Below are 15,000 nucleotides of genomic sequence, written 5' to 3'. Positions count from 1 at the left end.
ACTTTGAATCCTTAAGAGATTTTCATCAAAAATTTCTTGTTCAATAATACATATAAATAGGATGTGACAACGTCCATCAGCTGCATATCAAGCTTTACATGAACTGACAGATTTGTTAGATAGATGAAAGTAGTAGCATCTACCATAGCAAAATATATCTCCATATAATCAATGTTAGACCTTTGCAAAAACTAATGTGATACAAGTTGTGCTTTATATCTTACGATTTTACCTTTCTCATTTTGTTTTCACAGAAAAATTCATTTATACTCTATTGTCTTGACATCTTCAAATGTTCGGACTATTGATCCAAATATTTCATGTTTTTCAAGTGAAGCTAATTCCGCTTGAATTGCAGTTTTTTATTTTATCTAATTATTTTTTTATCTATATTCATTGATGGATTTTGGTTCAAGATCTTCATCTTGTTGTATTACTTCAACAATAATGTTATATACAAAACTATTGTCGACAATAATATTATTTTAGTTTCACCTTTTCTTCTATGGAGACATAACTTATCGAGATCTATTTATTAGTGAGACCTGCTTCCATAGTCTCTTGAATGAGGAGGGGACAGGAGCATTGTACTGGGTGATTTGGAACTCTCTGGGAGTCGTTGTGACTTTGGGTATTGTGGGCAGATTAGAATTATGAAGTTGAGGGGAATATGCGTAAGATGAGTAGGGACAAAGCGACCGAGCCGGATGTAATCCTAGTGGAGTTTTGGGAAAGTGTGGGCAAGGCAGGCTTGGAGTGGCTCACTAGGTTATTTAATGTTATTTTTAAAAACGAAGAAGATGCCCGACGAGTGGAAGTGGAGAACGATGATTCCTGTATACAAAAACGAAGGTGATATCCAAAATTGCAATAACTATCAGGGTATCAAGCTGCTTAGCCATACTATGAAAGTTTGGGAGAGAGTGGCAGAGCTAAGGGTGAGAAGGAGTGTGCCTATTTTCGAGAACCAGTTTGGGTTTATGTGGGGGCGTTCGACTTCAGAAGCCATCCACCTTGTTAGGAGATTGATGGAGCAGTATAGGGAGAGAAAGAAGGACTTGCATATGGTGTTCATCGACTTAGAAAAGGCGTACAATAAAGTTCTGAGGGAGGTTTTATGAAGATATTTGGAGGCTATAGGTGTACTTCTTGCATACGTTAGCTTGATTAAGGACATGTATGATGGAGTAAAGACCCGAGTGAGGAAGGTGGGTGGAAACTCGGACCATTTTCCGGTTATGATAGGGTTGCATCTGGGGTTGGCACTTTGCACTTTTATGTTTGCTTTGGTGATGGACGTACTGATGCGCCGCATCCAAGGGAAGATGTCATGGTGTATGCTATTTGCAGATAATATTGTACTGATTGACAAGACGCGAGATGGTGTGAATACACAATTAGAGATATGGAGACAGATCTTGGAATCTAAAGGTTTCAAGTTGAGCAGGACTAAGATAGAATACTTGGAATGTAAGTTCAGTGGCGAGACTCAAGGAGGGGAAGGGGAGGTAAGGCTAGACTCGTAGGTCATCTCTAGGAGAGGGAGTTTTAAGTACCTTGGATCTATTATTTAGGGAGTTGGGGATATTGATGGAGATGTCACTCACCGTATTGGGGCGGGATGGATGAAATGGAGACTCGCTTCCGATGTTTTGTGTGACAAGAAGGTACCACCAAAACTTAAAGGTAAGTTCTATAGAGCAGTGGTCAGACCAACAATGTTGTTTGGGGTTGAGTGTCGGCCAGTCAAGATCGCTCATGTCCAGAAGATGAAGGTAGCAGAGATGAGAATATTGAGATGGATGTGCACGCACACTGTTGATACCCAATTTTTTCCTATATATTTTTAATATGCAAAATACCTTCAAAATAACATATATATGCATATATAAGCATGTCCAAGGTTTTATTTTTTTCCCTATAATTTTAAGGTTTTAAATTGATTTATTTTCTCCCTTTTTACCCATAAAATCTACAATAATTATTTCTAAAATTATTGTTTTGATAGGTCATCTATTGAATTTCTATATTTATGCCAAAATATGGCTAATGTAATTTTTATATATTTTTATAATTATATTTAGTATTTTAAAAGCTAAATTGCACATAATTGCAATATTAGCCCCTTTTAAGATTTAATTATGTTTTATATGCATAAAACTGGATCCTATATTTTTAAATTACTAATTATGTATTATAAATTATTTTTAGATTTTTAAATTATTTGTTAAAAATTATCTACTATTTTTTATAAATCGAATAGAGAAAAACAGGCTATTTAAATTATAGCCAAATTGGCTTTCAATTATAGCCAAATCGGACCCCAATTCCCAGCCCAATTGATAATTAAAAAACCTGACCCACACCCTATTAACCCATACCCAAACCCTGAACCCACCTACCCCACTTAATCTCTACCGTTGATCTCTCAGATCAACGGTCCACGTTGTTTCTTTTTTTTTAATCGAACAACCCCCAAACCCTACCCCATTCTTTCACTTGAGCCGCCTATGAATCCTCTCCTCCTATCTTCTATCTTAGATACCCTCAAACCCTAATCACTGTCCACCCTCTCCGGCCACCTCCCTCGCTGGAAACCATGGCCTCTCATCATCTCCTGGCCTCTACTTCACCCTACGCCGGTTTGACACTATCCTGAGGTCCTTAGGTGAACCTGGAGTGGTTCAACTCCTATCCATGGTCTTTCATGCCATTTTCCGTCCATCCATGGCTGTTCGAGTAAGATCTATGACCTTTCCGGCTAAAACTGGTGACATTTTAAGGTCCTCTCATCTTCTTTGGGTTCTCTGAAACCCTAACTCTTGAGATTTTCCACTTTTCTTTAGATCTGTCTTAGATCTAGGTATATCCATGAGTTTTTAACCGATTTTTCTTCATCTCTACTATTTTTCGAAAATCCTAGATTCGCTATTGTTCGATTCTTCTCAGATCTTTCTAGATCTGAGGTGATTCGAGTATTATTAAGCGTTTTTCTTTAAAAACCTCCTATTTTAACTAACTATTTCGAATTTTTAATTAGTATTCCTAAACTAGGGTTCATCCCAAGTTGTTTTTCAAAGGGTTTTTCTCACTTCTAAGTGTTTAATTGATTATCCTTTCGTCTTCATGACTGATTTGTGCAAGAATATGAAACCCTAGTTGATTCTATGTGGTTCCTTCATTCTGTTCTTTGATTTGGGGTATCTTTGTGGTACCAGTCATGTTAGTTTACTCCATCTTAGTCTAATCTCTATTTTATGGGATTTGAGTAATTCTTTCCGGAAATCACTATTCTTTTGAAGGTTTTGCTGATTACTTTACTCTATTAAGATTTGTGTGCATAGATTATATTTATTTCCTTGTTTATGACTTTAATTGGTCATCTCTGCCTTAATTGATTTCCTGTATAATATTAGGATTCTTACTGATTCCTTATTTGGTATGATTTGGACTCCTTCCCTTAATTAAACCCCTGTTGTTACCGTTAATCAATTACCCCTAATTAATGGGGTCTATACCGAACCCCTTTAGGTGATTTGATTCTGTAATTCTGTGATTGTCCCTAATTGACCGGCTTCTAATTGTTTACCTTATTGGTTCTACTCCTAAAGTGCTATATATACACTCTTGTTTTACCTCTTAACACACAAACAATAGTTAAGCACACACACACACTCAAACTCTCTCTTCTTTTCTCTATTACTTGTGCTAACTACTTGTCTAGCCGGCTAAAAGCCAAGGCTAGACTGTGGAACTCTACTTGCTTTATTTTCTGCACTTTACTTTCTTAACTGGTATGTTCCTAGTTCAATTCTAAAACTCACTCTATGTGCTCCATGTTTGTTAATCCATGTCTCCTTTTGCATTAATGGATTATGTATTTAATTGCTCTTCTTGTTTACTGCTTTATACAACATGCTTAAGTTTTGCCCTCTCTTGTTCAAGTGTGTAATCATCATGTCTGGGTATCACTTGTCTTGTTTGATACTGGGTCAACATGTTTACTTGAGTTCTTATTTATTTCCCTCAACTAGTATGCTCATGTTAGCCCATAGACTCCTAATGTATTTGATTAACACTAAGTAGCATGACTAACTCTGTGTAATACACCCCTGCCCTGTAATTTAGGATGTCTACTGTTTTCTTACATTCTTCTACTACTATTCTGCCCTAACCCCCAATACATTGTAAGCATGTGTTTGTGACACCCAATCACTATGTGATCCTGAGCCCTTCCCCCTACACCTAATGTGTAACTCTGTTAAGCTCCTGGCATGAACACTTTGTGATAGACAATTGTTGTGTGCAAATATGCTTTCACATATAAACTATTTGTCCCCAATTCCTCTTTTCCCTGTTGTGTTTGAACCATGTATGTTGATTTGGTCTTGAGTTGCTGATTGTCCTGTTTCTTTTCTTCTCCAAACTGGTTTTCACTAAGGCAAACTCTTCTATTGCTTTTCCAAAACTTATTTCAAACTAATCTTTATTAAAACTATTTTCAACTCAACTCTTTTAAATCTATGTCAAGCACTCTCACATATATTCTTAGACCACTAAGTTCTGCCCCTTTTGTGTGAGCCTTGCCTTGGGACCCTTGAGCTCACTCTGAACTTGGACACATAAAAGCTGGTCTTTCCACACTGCACTTACTCTGTCTTGGCTATGAAATCTGGGTGTAAGCACTGCCCGAGATCCCTTAAGGCCCTTAGGGAACTCTGACACACCCAGATATGAGGAAAGGCTATGGAATAATCTTGGCACTTGAGGTGATTTATAACTTAGGGAGGAAGTCCTAATCAGGTGCTGAAGGTCTGGGCATGTTTTCAGGCTCTCTATAGTGTAACTTTTATTTTTCTTATGTAATTCATTTCAGTATTGGTCTGTAATAATCTGTTGAAAACAAGTATTGGGGTTGGCTCGTGAAAAGGGATGGGGTAAATATGCATGTCATAGTTGTTAAGGGTAGAAAACATGTTATTAGGTTTATATTCCTAATTGCGTAATAGAAACCATGCTTAGGATTCATACATTAGACATCATGCTATTTAGGATTTATATGTACTGTTTTGAGCATCTTATCCACACTTAGAAATCCTGTCTATAAGGTAGATAATAACAATAAAATAAGTTGTTATTATGTGATTCTGCCCACGTAAACATGTTCCAAAATTTCATTTAGAAATCCTGCTCTTAGGAAATTCTGCAATCATGTTGTGCATTTAGAAACCCCGCTCTTAGGGAATTCTGCAATCATGTTGTGTATTTCGAAATCCTACTCTTAGGAAATTCTGCAATCCTGCTGTGCATTTAGAAATCCTGCATATAAATCATTAGATACCATGATTAGGTTCTTGTTCACTCAGCTACGCTTAGTTAAACTACTGATGCATGAAAAGGAGTATCAACAGTCTCATCCTGCTTTAAACAAACTGGTAATAATCCCTGAATGTCTTTGCAATATTTAAAACAACATGTTTTAGGTACAAACAATTTCCAAACTATTTCAATAGTTCTGGTAACTGCTGCATGTTATTTTATGCCTAGGCAGGCCTTAGGTAATAACTTAAATAAAAACCAGAACAGTCTTTGTTTAACTGCCAGCATGTTAAAATTAGTAGGCAAGCCTGATTCAGACTTCTTTTTTGAGTCATGCAATAAATCTGGTTCTGCTTAGATACCTTGTTAGGATCTGAATTTAGACTTTATTTGTGTATGAGTCGTGCTGTCTACATGCATTACTTGTGGAGGTATATCTGAGCTCTCTATCTGTTTTTTGTGTTTTCCTCTAAATGCAGTCCTATGTGTTCTTATTTGTCGCCTAGTATTTTGCCTTTAAACCTGAGGGTCTGCCTAGAACCTCCCTCATAGGATAGAAATCCTAAACTCCTCCAGGATCATAGGAAAGGACGGGTAACAGCATGCAATAGGGGTCGAGACCACCCTCGCTTTAATTACCTTCATGGGGCGGGAAAGGGTAGATATGGACATGATGATCGGTGCGTTAATACCACGTGTAGCCCCTCTTTGAGGAGTGTCATACCGAGTATTGTATTGATGTGATCTATATTACAAACAAACCTATGACACCCCCTACATTCATAAACCTACTTAGATTGTAATTCTTTTCAAAATTTCACTTTTAACTAATTGTTTTTTTTCAAACACTTGTGTATTTAAACTTAAATCCCCTACTATTTGAGCCATACTTGTTTATTTGCTAATTACAAATTCACAAAAATTTTTTTGACCGGAAACCACACTAGTGGATCCTGAGGGGTGCCTAACACCTTCCCCTTGGGATAATTTCAAGCCCTTATCCTATCTCTGATTACCAAACGTAGTTAGAAATGAACCCTATAGGTGTCCTAACGCACCTTAAATCGTTAGGTGGCGGCTCTTCAAAAACTGCAAACTCCCTTTCCCAAAAGGAAAGAGTTGTCTTATATCAAAATGTCATAAACCCGATTCCGCGAAGGAAAAAAGGGGGCGCGACAGCATGGAGACTCTGCTGGGGATATTTAGGCTTTTATCATTTCATACCGTTTTTGTGAATTTGTACCCCTCCCTATGTGCAATTATTTGTTTAGTTTCTTTAAGCGTTTAATTTCTTCTTCAAAAGCAAAACTGCCATATCTTTCTTGTTTCCTTCCTTTATAACTGCTTTATTCTATGAAACTATTGTATTTATTGCTTTCTTAACGTGAAAATACATGTCAACATGCTTTTAATTATTGCATAATTATGCTCAATATCATACTCCACTCGTGCCAAACAAATACTATAGCAACGCTTGATGAGTGGTTGCACCCTTCCTATATCATTATCCCCTAAATTCGGAAAGGCTTATTTGCGGTAAAACTAGTCGATCAACGGTGCAGTCGATAGTTTCGTGCCTTCTCCCTTGAGTTGTCCGCTCAAGGGTACTAGTCTAAAACTCCATAGAAACCTTACTCTGTTTAAATTGCGCATGCATCATAGTCAAACCTAGCCGGGTCAGTTACATTGTCCACGTAATGATCCTTTAAGATAGCCTTGTCCAAAAGTCTACTGGGTTTCCCTAAAACCCAAACGAACATCATCATATTCTGTGCATTTATTTGGAGAACTAAATGCTTCATGCTAATTGTTGATGTTAAATAGTCGAGTCTGGTGGGGGTATGGTCTTAACCCTTTTGTTTTACAGAAATGAAGAATGAGGTCCCCAGCTTCGGTATGGTTAGCACACCCTCACTCTTGCTATACTGGTGGAGGAATCTTTCATCAAATCCAGTGAAAAGAGAGGGCCACCAAATCCAGCGAAAAGCTGGAATACAGCCTGTTGGAATTGGAAGGAAAGGTGAGAAAGAGAGTCACTGATTGCCAGAACACTGAGGGAAATGAAGGAGAACATTTGGCAAAGGCATTTTTACTGGTGAACCTACGCGAGCTGGAGGATTTGATCAACGAGAACATTCAACCTGAGGAAGGTCCTTCTGGGACCAAGCAGATAGGAGTTTACTTTTTCGCTTTATGAATGTAATAAGGCCAATGACCATTAGTGACTTTTATTTCTTGCTTATTTAGTGTCGTTTTGGGATTCACCTATTTTTATCAATAAAATGAGGCATTTATCATTAAATGTTCTCCAAGTCTATTTGTCGCAAGGCCTACCTCGGGCACAAAGAGGTTCCCAAATTAGGACACGCTTTACATTCCTGCACTATCTGTTTAAATATTGCAATACTTTTTATAATCCTCACTGACTTGATTACCTTTTGTTTTATTTTTGTTTTTATTCCCCTCACCAAAGGTTAGTTCGTGCACTCTGGCATCATCATCTTATTTCACAAGATCCAAGGGTCCTCCACCCACTCCTCCTCTTAGTCCCATTAAAGGCAAGAACAAAGGCAAAATGGAAGATTTAAACAATATCAGAAAGGAGAATACGTCTGAACGAGTTGAGGCCACTGATGGTCAAGGTATTCAGGTTCTTAACGTGAATGTGTCACAACTTGAACAGAAACTATTGAAATTCCAGGAAAAGCTCGATCAAGTTCGAAATCTAGCAAATCTGTCATTTTCCCTCAGCACCCCAGATATCAACTTCCCCAACGCTCAAAACCCTGCACCTCCTCAAAATATCCCAAAATAGCAGAATCATCCCGCACCTCACCATCATGTTGCTCTACCAAAGAACTAATGCAACACCTGAAATACCCCAAACAACACCCCACTACTCATCCCAGAACCTCAGACCTCCACAAACGACCATTTCCACACCCATACACCAGGCAACCATAACACTCATATCTACGTGGAGACCATGCCACACTCCACCCAACCTATCTCATGCACACCTGAGTCTGATGAAAAGGATCTGCTTATCAGGAACTTGGCCGAGGAACTTAAGAAATTGACCAGCCGGATTCAGGGCGTTGAGAGAAGTAAAGGAATTGAGGGGCTGAACTATGAGGACCTTTGCATACAGCCCGATGTCGAACTGCCTGAGGGGTACAAATTTCCTAAGTTCGAAATGTTTGATGGTACAGGTGATCCAAGGGTCTATCTGAGGACATATTGCGACAAGTTGGTTGGAGTAGAGAAGCATGAAAGGATCCGTATGATGCTGTTCATGAGGAGTTTGTAGGTAGATGCACTATCTTGGTACATCAGCCAAGATCCCAAGAAGTGGTCAAGTTGGGTAGGCATGTCATCCGACTTTATGGATTGATTCAGGTTTAATATAGAGAATGCACCAGACGTGTTCTATATCCAGAATTTGAAGAAGAAACCCACGAAGATGTTTCGCAAGTATGCTACTCGCTGGAGGTCCGAAGCTGCTAAGGTGAGACCCGCTTTAGAAGAGGAGCAAATGAACAAGTTCTTTGTCCAGGCTCAGGACTCGCAGTACTATAAACGGCTAATGATGATTGAGAACCACAAGTTCTCCAACATTATCAAATTAGGTGAAAGAATTGAGGAAGTTATTAAAAGTGGTATGGTTATAAACTTCGAAGCCTTGCAAGCTACGAATAAGGCTTTATAGTCTGGTGGTGTGTCCAAGAAAAGGGACGTAGGGGCCGTAATGGTTGCACAAAGGACCAAGTCTCCCCTCAAATACCAAGCTTACCCAACACCTCCACTCATATACCAGCCAACCCCAAATTACCAAGCACCCTCACCTCCATACCAAGCTCTGCCACCAACTTATCAGTCATCTCCACCTGATACATATCAATCTACTTCACCCAGATACTCCCAACCCGCTCATGTCTACCAAACTTATAATGCTCAACCATTACATTATCAATCACCCCCTGCACGCCAAAGTTTCCCTAGACCCCGACCTAATTTTGATCGCAGACCTCCAAAACAATATACAGCCATCGCTGAACCCATCGACCAGCTATATGAAAGGCTCAAAGCTACTGGTTATGTCACCCCCATCCCTGCTGCAACCCCTAAGAATCCTTCTCGGTGGGTTAACCCAAACAAGTCCTGTGCATACCACTTCGGCATGAAAGGGCACACCATTGATGAATGCCGCTCTTTGAAAGACAAGATATAGTCCTTGATTGATAACAAGATCATTGTGGCAAAAGAACCCGCTCCAAATGTCTGTAAAACCCTTTGCCATACCATAAGGGTGGAGGTATCCACATGATTGAAATAGAAGATGACTAGTTCCCCGAGGGATCAATCTGGTTGATCGCAAAAGGTGATGACCCAAAGAAACCAATAATTACTCTCAATCCAATCAAAGTCCAGGTCCAACCGTTTGAGGATGCTGAGGTGAATATGTATATACCTCTTGAGTTTGAAGCAGCGCCATCCACAAAGGCACCAGCACCAATTGAGGTTGAATTCGTGTCTTCGGCAAATGCACCCGCATCATTTGAGGTTGCAGTCTTGCCACCCAAGGCACATGTTCCGTTTGAAGTGAGGATAGCAGTGCCAATCCCAGTGATGATGTCTACCATGCCACCATTCTATACAAATACTGTATCCTAGGACTATACAACCGAGATGAGAAGGAAAGGCAAGGTCAGGATTGAAGAAACTGTCGCAGCATAGGGTATGACAAGAACTGGTAAAGTCTATACCCCTGAACATCTAGCTGAATAGAGCAAGCAGGCCTCCAATCTCCTGCCCCTCATTAAGACAGGCCCAGACGACCTTTGGAGGAAAATACAGGCTAAGGAATATTCGATCATCGACCAGTTAAATAAGACGCTAGCACAAATATCCATTCTCTCTTTGCTGCAAAATCCTGAGACGTACAAGAATGCTCTGTTAAAGGTTCTAAATGAAGCATACGTGCCAAGTAATATCACTAGCGGGGAAGTGGCTAATATGGTAGGAAAAGTGCTGGGAAGCCATAAGATCACCTTTCATGAGTACGAGCTGCCATCTGAAGGGCTGGGGCACAACAAAGCACTGCACATCACCTTGCAATGCGAAGATTATTTCATCACCAGAATCCTGATCGATGGAGGTTCCAGTCTTAACCTGGTAACACTCAAGAAGTTGGGTAAAGGGCTGCATGAGATAAATGATGGAGCAATCAATGTGAAAGCCTTCGATAGTTCTCAGAGGTCCACCATTGGTGAGATTAGTCTATGCCTACAGATGGGACCAACTTGGTTCGAAGTCGATTCCAGGTGATAGATGTACCAGCATCTTACAACTTACCGTTGGGACGGCCATGGATTCATGTTGTTGGGGCCGTAGCATCAACGTTGCATCAGGCAGTAAAGTTCAAATAGAATCACCAGGAAGTGATCATTCACGGCGACGGTAGCAACCCTATATACAGTCGCCAGACCATTTTGGCGATCGAGGGAAGAAGGAAGCTGGGTGGAGAAACTTACCACCACATTGAGCGGGTCAATGCTATCGACAAAGACAAATGGTGGGATAGCAAAATCGAGAGTATACTGAATTGGAGTGGGTAAGAACCTGGCAAAGGGCTCAGCAAGAACCTCCAAAGAATCTCTAAACCCATAAAACTCAAGAATCATGGTACTACCTTCGGTTTGGGATATGAATACACCTGGGAAGAATTCAATAACTGGTCGCCACCATAGCGCGGTCCTTACGACCCACTAGAGCAGCCAATACCGCATCTAGAGCAGACCTTCTGACAGGCCAACATTATTCATGGGTCAGATGAAGACGAAGCACTCACAACAGTGAAGAACTTGTTTCTAGAGGACAGTAATATGGACTGTTGCGCTATTCTCGAGGAGGAGGGGGAGGAAGGCCCTTCCATACATGCTGTGAGCAGAGGGGCACATCTCAAGAATTGGACCATCCGGACAACCAAAGCCCGATGAGCCTCGGGGTAGCAAGGCTAAAACAAGCACTATTCACTGTTTTATTTACCAAATAATTTTCTTTTCACATTTCTTAATTCCCGCAATAAGATCTTCGATGTTCAAAATAATATTCAATTTATCAAAAGCATTTTCGATTTTTCTTATGAAATCAATATTTATTGCTATCATTTTCTCTCCTTGCTTTACCAATACAACATTACTATTACTTGTCTTGATGAACTAATGACTGTGATATGCAATGAGACAACGCAACAAACGGACATGGATTCAGAAGAAGATGACATACCTGACAAGATTGTCAAAGAAGCTGAGAACTTTGAGAACATACCTAAGTCCAACCTGGATGAGACCGAAATTGTCAACCTGGGAGATGCAGAAAACATCAAGGAAATGCGAATCGGCATTCCCCTATCGCCATTAGAGAAGAAAGAATACACAGAATTTCTAAAGGAGTATGAGGACATATTTGCCTGGTCGTATGATGACATGACTGGTCTGAGTACGTCTATTGTGGCTCACAAACTACCAACCGATCTAATGTGTCCACTGGTAAAGCAAAAGCTCAGAAAGTTCAAGCTTGATATGAGTTTGAAAATCAAGGAAGAAGTCACCAAGCAGATCAATGCTAAGGTTCTTAGGGTAGCAGAATACCCGACATGGTTAGCCAATATTGTGCCAGTGCCAAAGAAAGATGGGAAGGTCAGAATTTGTGTCGACTACCGGGATCACAACCGGGCCAGTCCGAAAGACGACTTTTCTTTGCCAAATATACACATCCTGATTGACAATTGCGCCAAGCATGAACTACAATAATTCGTAGATTGCTTCGCTGGTTATCATCAGATCAGGATGGATGAGGAAGATGCTGAGAAAACGGCTTTCATTATGCCGTGGGGAGTCTACTGCTACAAGATGATGCCATTCGGCCTGAAGAATGCAGGGGGTCACCTACATGAGGGCCATGACTACCATTTTCCATGATATGATACATAAGGAGATAGCGGTATACGTGGATGATATTATTATCAAATCCAAGAAGGCCACTAACCACATAGAAGATCTGAGAAAGTTCTTCAATAGACTGCGGAGATACAACCTGAAACTAAACCCCGCAAAGTGTGTATTTGGGGTTCCTACTGGGAAATTGCTTGGGTTTATTATGATCCGCCGAGGAATAGAACTGGATCCATCGAAAGTCAAAGCCATTCAAGAACTACCATCGCCGAAGTACAAGAAAGACGTGATGAGTTTCTTGGGAAGGCTTAACTACATCAGCCAATTCATAGCACAGTCTACAGTTATCTATGAGCCAATCTTTAAGATGTTGAAGAAGGACGCCGCCACCAAATGGACAGATGACTGCCAAAAGACCTTCGACAAAATCAAAGAGTACATGTCAACACCACTAGTCTTAGTCTCGCCCGAGCGAGGTAGACCTTTATTACTCTACCTTGCAGTGTTGGATGGAGCTTTCGGCTGCGTTCTAGGGCAGCATGATGAAATAGGAAGGAAGGAACAAGCCATTTATTATCTAAGTAAGAAGTTCACCCCATACGAGGCCCGGTATTCTCTATTGGAATGCACCTGTTGTGCTTTGACTTGGGTAGCTCAGAAGCTAAGACATTACTTCTGTGCCCATACTACATATCTCATATCGAGAATGGATCCCTTGAAGTACATCTTTCAGAAGCCCATGCCCACTGGCAAGCTAGCCAAGTGGCAAATCCTGTTGAGTGAGTTCGACATTGTTTACGTAACTTAGGAAATGGTCAAGGGACAGGCACTGGCAGACCACCTTGCTGAAAAACTCGTGGATGGAGGATACGAACCCCTGAAACGTATTTTCCTGATGAAGAGGTATCATTCATAGGAGAAGATATTGCGGAATCCTATGACAGTTGGAGAATGTTCTTCGATGGAGCAGCAAACTTTAAAGGAGTTGGCATAGGAGCAGTCCTAATATCAAAAACTGGTCAGCATTATCTGGTGTCTACCAAACTCAGGTTCCCCTGCACCAACAATATGGCCGAGTATGAAGCTTGCATCTTAGGACTTAAAATGGCATTGATATGAACGTTCAAGAGCTGCAAGTGATTGGAGATTCGGATTTGCTTGTACATCATGTACGAGGAGAATGGACAACCAAGAACTCCAAGATACTCCCATATCTACATCACGTACATGAATTGAGAAAGAGTTTCACAAAGACGGAATTCCATCATGTTCCCAGAATCCAGAATGAGTTCGCTGATACATTGGCTACCCTATCATCTATGATACAACATCCCGACAAGAATTTCATCGATCCCATTCTGGTGAAAATCCATAATCAGCAAGCTTACTGTGCCCATGTTGAAGAGGAAGCAAATGGAAAGCCTTGGTTTCATGATATCAAGGGATATTTGGCAAAAGGAGAGTACTCGGAGCTTGCTAATCCTACTAAAAAACGCACACATCGGAGATTGTCCAACAACTTCTTTCACAGCGGAGGAATCCTGTATAGGAGGACTCCCGATTTAGGATTATTAAGATGTGTCGACGCAAAGGAAGCATCCAGGCTACTAAAGGAAATTCATGCTGGGACCTGCGACCCATATATGAACGGTTTTGTCTTAGCAAAGAAGATACTCCGGGCCGGTTACTTTTGGATGACTATGGAAACGGACTGCATCCAGTATATCCAAAAATGCCACAACTGTCAGATACATGCAGATATGATAAAGGTACCTCCAAGCGAGCTTAACACAACAAATTCACCACGGCCGTTCGCCGCCTGGGGGATGGACGTTATTGGACCAATTGAGCCCGCTGCTTCCAACGGACACAGGTTTATCCTAGTAGCCATCGACTATTTCACCAAATGGGTCGAAGCAGCATCTTACAAAGCAGTGACTAAGAAAGTCGTGGAAGATTTTGTCCGCGACCGCATCGTTTGTCGATTTGGAATCCCAGAGTCAATCATTACTGATAATGGCTCCAACCTCAACAATGACTTGATGAAAGCTATGTGCAAAACTTTCAAGATCAAACACAAGAATTCCACAGCCTACAGGCCTCAGATGAATGGAGTTGTAGAAGCCGCCAACAACAATATCAAGAATATATTAAGGAAAATGATAAAGAATCACAGATAGTGGCACGAGAAGTTATCATTTTCTCTTCTAGGGTATCGCACCACAGTCTGCACATCAACCGGGGCAACCCCATATATGTTGGTTTACGGTACAGAGGCTATCATTCCCACTGAGGTAGAAATTCGTTCCCTAAGGATCATACAAGAAGCTGAGCTTGATGACACAGAGTGGGTAAAAAGTCGTTATGGGCAACTAGCCCTTATAGATGGTAAGAGAATGAATGCAGTCTGCCATGGTCAACTCTATCAAAACAGAATGTCCAGATCCTTCAACAAAAGAGTCAAGCCAAGACAGTTCGCACCGGAACAGTTGGTGTTAAAGAAAATTTTTCCACATCAAGATGAAGCCAAATGGAAGTTCTCTCCCAACTGGAAGGGTCCATACATGGTTCACCGGGTTTTGACAGGAGGAGCCCTCATACTTGCAGAAATGGACGGAGAAATCTGGCCAAAACTGATCAATTCAGATGCAGTCAAGCGTTACTATGTATAATCTTTATGCTTTCCTTATGATGTAAATTGAACTACGCCTGACCTGATTCTCGT

The 15,000-nt window shown here is 40.7% G+C and overlaps 1 protein-coding gene across 1 annotated transcript; it reads left to right on the top strand.

Moving 5' to 3' along the window:
• Positions 1–1,175: 1,175 nt before the first annotated feature.
• On the top strand, positions 1,176–7,359 carry LOC138868573 (uncharacterized). Its single transcript, XM_070146131.1, has 3 exons — positions 1,176–1,508; positions 1,575–1,686; positions 7,187–7,359. The coding sequence occupies exons 1-3, from the start codon at positions 1,176–1,178 to the stop codon at positions 7,357–7,359; spliced, it is 618 nt and encodes a 205-aa protein (XP_070002232.1).
• The last annotated feature ends 7,641 nt before the right edge of the window (positions 7,360–15,000 follow it).

The sequence above is a fragment of the Nicotiana sylvestris genome, chromosome 5, assembly GCF_000393655.2.
Source record: "Nicotiana sylvestris chromosome 5, ASM39365v2, whole genome shotgun sequence".
Lineage (NCBI taxonomy): Eukaryota > Viridiplantae > Streptophyta > Magnoliopsida > Solanales > Solanaceae > Nicotiana > Nicotiana sylvestris.
The sequence above is the reverse complement of the archived record's forward strand: the minus strand, read 5'-3'. Positions and strand labels throughout refer to the sequence as shown.